The sequence below is a fragment of the Adiantum capillus-veneris genome, chromosome 23 (assembly GCF_014529385.1).
Source record: "Adiantum capillus-veneris isolate H3 chromosome 23, ASM1452938v2, whole genome shotgun sequence".
NCBI classification, from domain to species: Eukaryota; Viridiplantae; Streptophyta; class Polypodiopsida; order Polypodiales; family Pteridaceae; genus Adiantum; species Adiantum capillus-veneris.
This window is the reverse complement of record NC_140953.1, coordinates 39,110,618-39,111,771: the sequence shown is the minus strand read 5'-3', so window position 1 is coordinate 39,111,771 and position 1,154 is coordinate 39,110,618. Positions and strand designations below refer to the sequence as shown.

At 53.0% G+C, this 1,154-nt stretch overlaps 1 protein-coding gene across 1 annotated transcript; it reads right to left on the bottom strand.

The window, feature by feature from the left end:
• Positions 1 to 301: 301 nt before the first annotated feature.
• Positions 302 to 934, bottom strand: LOC147427668 (cytochrome b561 domain-containing protein At2g30890-like). Its single transcript, XM_086496747.1, has one exon. The coding sequence runs from the start codon at positions 932 to 934 to the stop codon at positions 302 to 304; it is 633 nt and encodes a 210-aa protein (XP_086352873.1).
• Positions 935 to 1,154: the final 220 nt, after the last annotated feature.

Here is a 1,154-nt window from a genome sequence, read left to right as displayed (position 1 = left end):
CCCCCCCCCCCCCTCTCTCTCTCTCTCTCACAGGGACCCAGGGAGACAATCTACAAGTAAAGCTGCAATACATAGATTGTGTTCAAAACTCAATTCTCAGTATAATGTCAATAATTAAGGGGGATGACAAAAGTTGTATATTGCTTCATCATGAGTTTTTACAAGCTACGAGCCACCAACGATGATGTTTGTACGCAAAATTTAAGCTGGCTGCTGTCGCCATGGCTAGCTAGTACAGGGTTATTAATAGAGAATAAATTTAAATATTATTAATGTTGGAGTCAGCATGCACAGTTCTTCATCATGCAGCAGCTGGCGCAGATCCTGAGCCGCATGATATGCTCACTTCCTGCACGGCCAGCTGATCTCCTTTGCTTATACCTGTTTCTTCATCATGGGCCGTCAATGGCGCCGCTGTAGAAGCAGCAGCCTGAGGGAGGGCCCACTGCACCTGGCGAAGGTAGGCCCACCGGTCCTGGGCCAGGTATACTAGTGCCATCAACGCCACCTGTAGGCTAAAGGCCACGTTCACACGAAATAGGGTGCGGCCGCTGATGAGCTCCAGCACATGCAAGCCAATGAAGATATTTACAAGTGCCAACAGGATGGTCCCGGTGCCAAGGATCCAATGGGCGGCGTACCACATACCCCTCTTCCACCCAGCTCCCACATCCGGCCGCACCACCCCCAGAAACGCCACCACCAAAGGCGCCAACAGCAGAGCCAAGCCCAACCTCCCATGTGTGTGAGCAAGCCCCACCGCCCCAAACTCGGCCAAGGCCAGCCCTCCGCCCCCCACCGCCAGAAGCAACCCCAAACTTTGCACAACGATGTGGCCTTTAGCTATGCGTCCGCTCAACAACGCATTACCTTCTTGGCGAGCGTTCCTCAGGAATCGGATGAGAATGACGCCAAGAGGCATGCATAGTCCCATGCCCAACCACATGAGGAGCCCATGCAGCACGATGACTTGGAGACGGTCCATGATGTGGCGATGGTGGCCTTCAGCTTCAGCAGCAGCAGCAAGTTGCGCTAAATCCGGACGACAGTGATCTGTCCACAGCTTACGCAGGGCCTTGTCGACGACGTCCTTGTGGAGCTAAACCCCATTTCTTTACATTTATATAGCTCCCGTAATCAAGCAGAAAAGCACG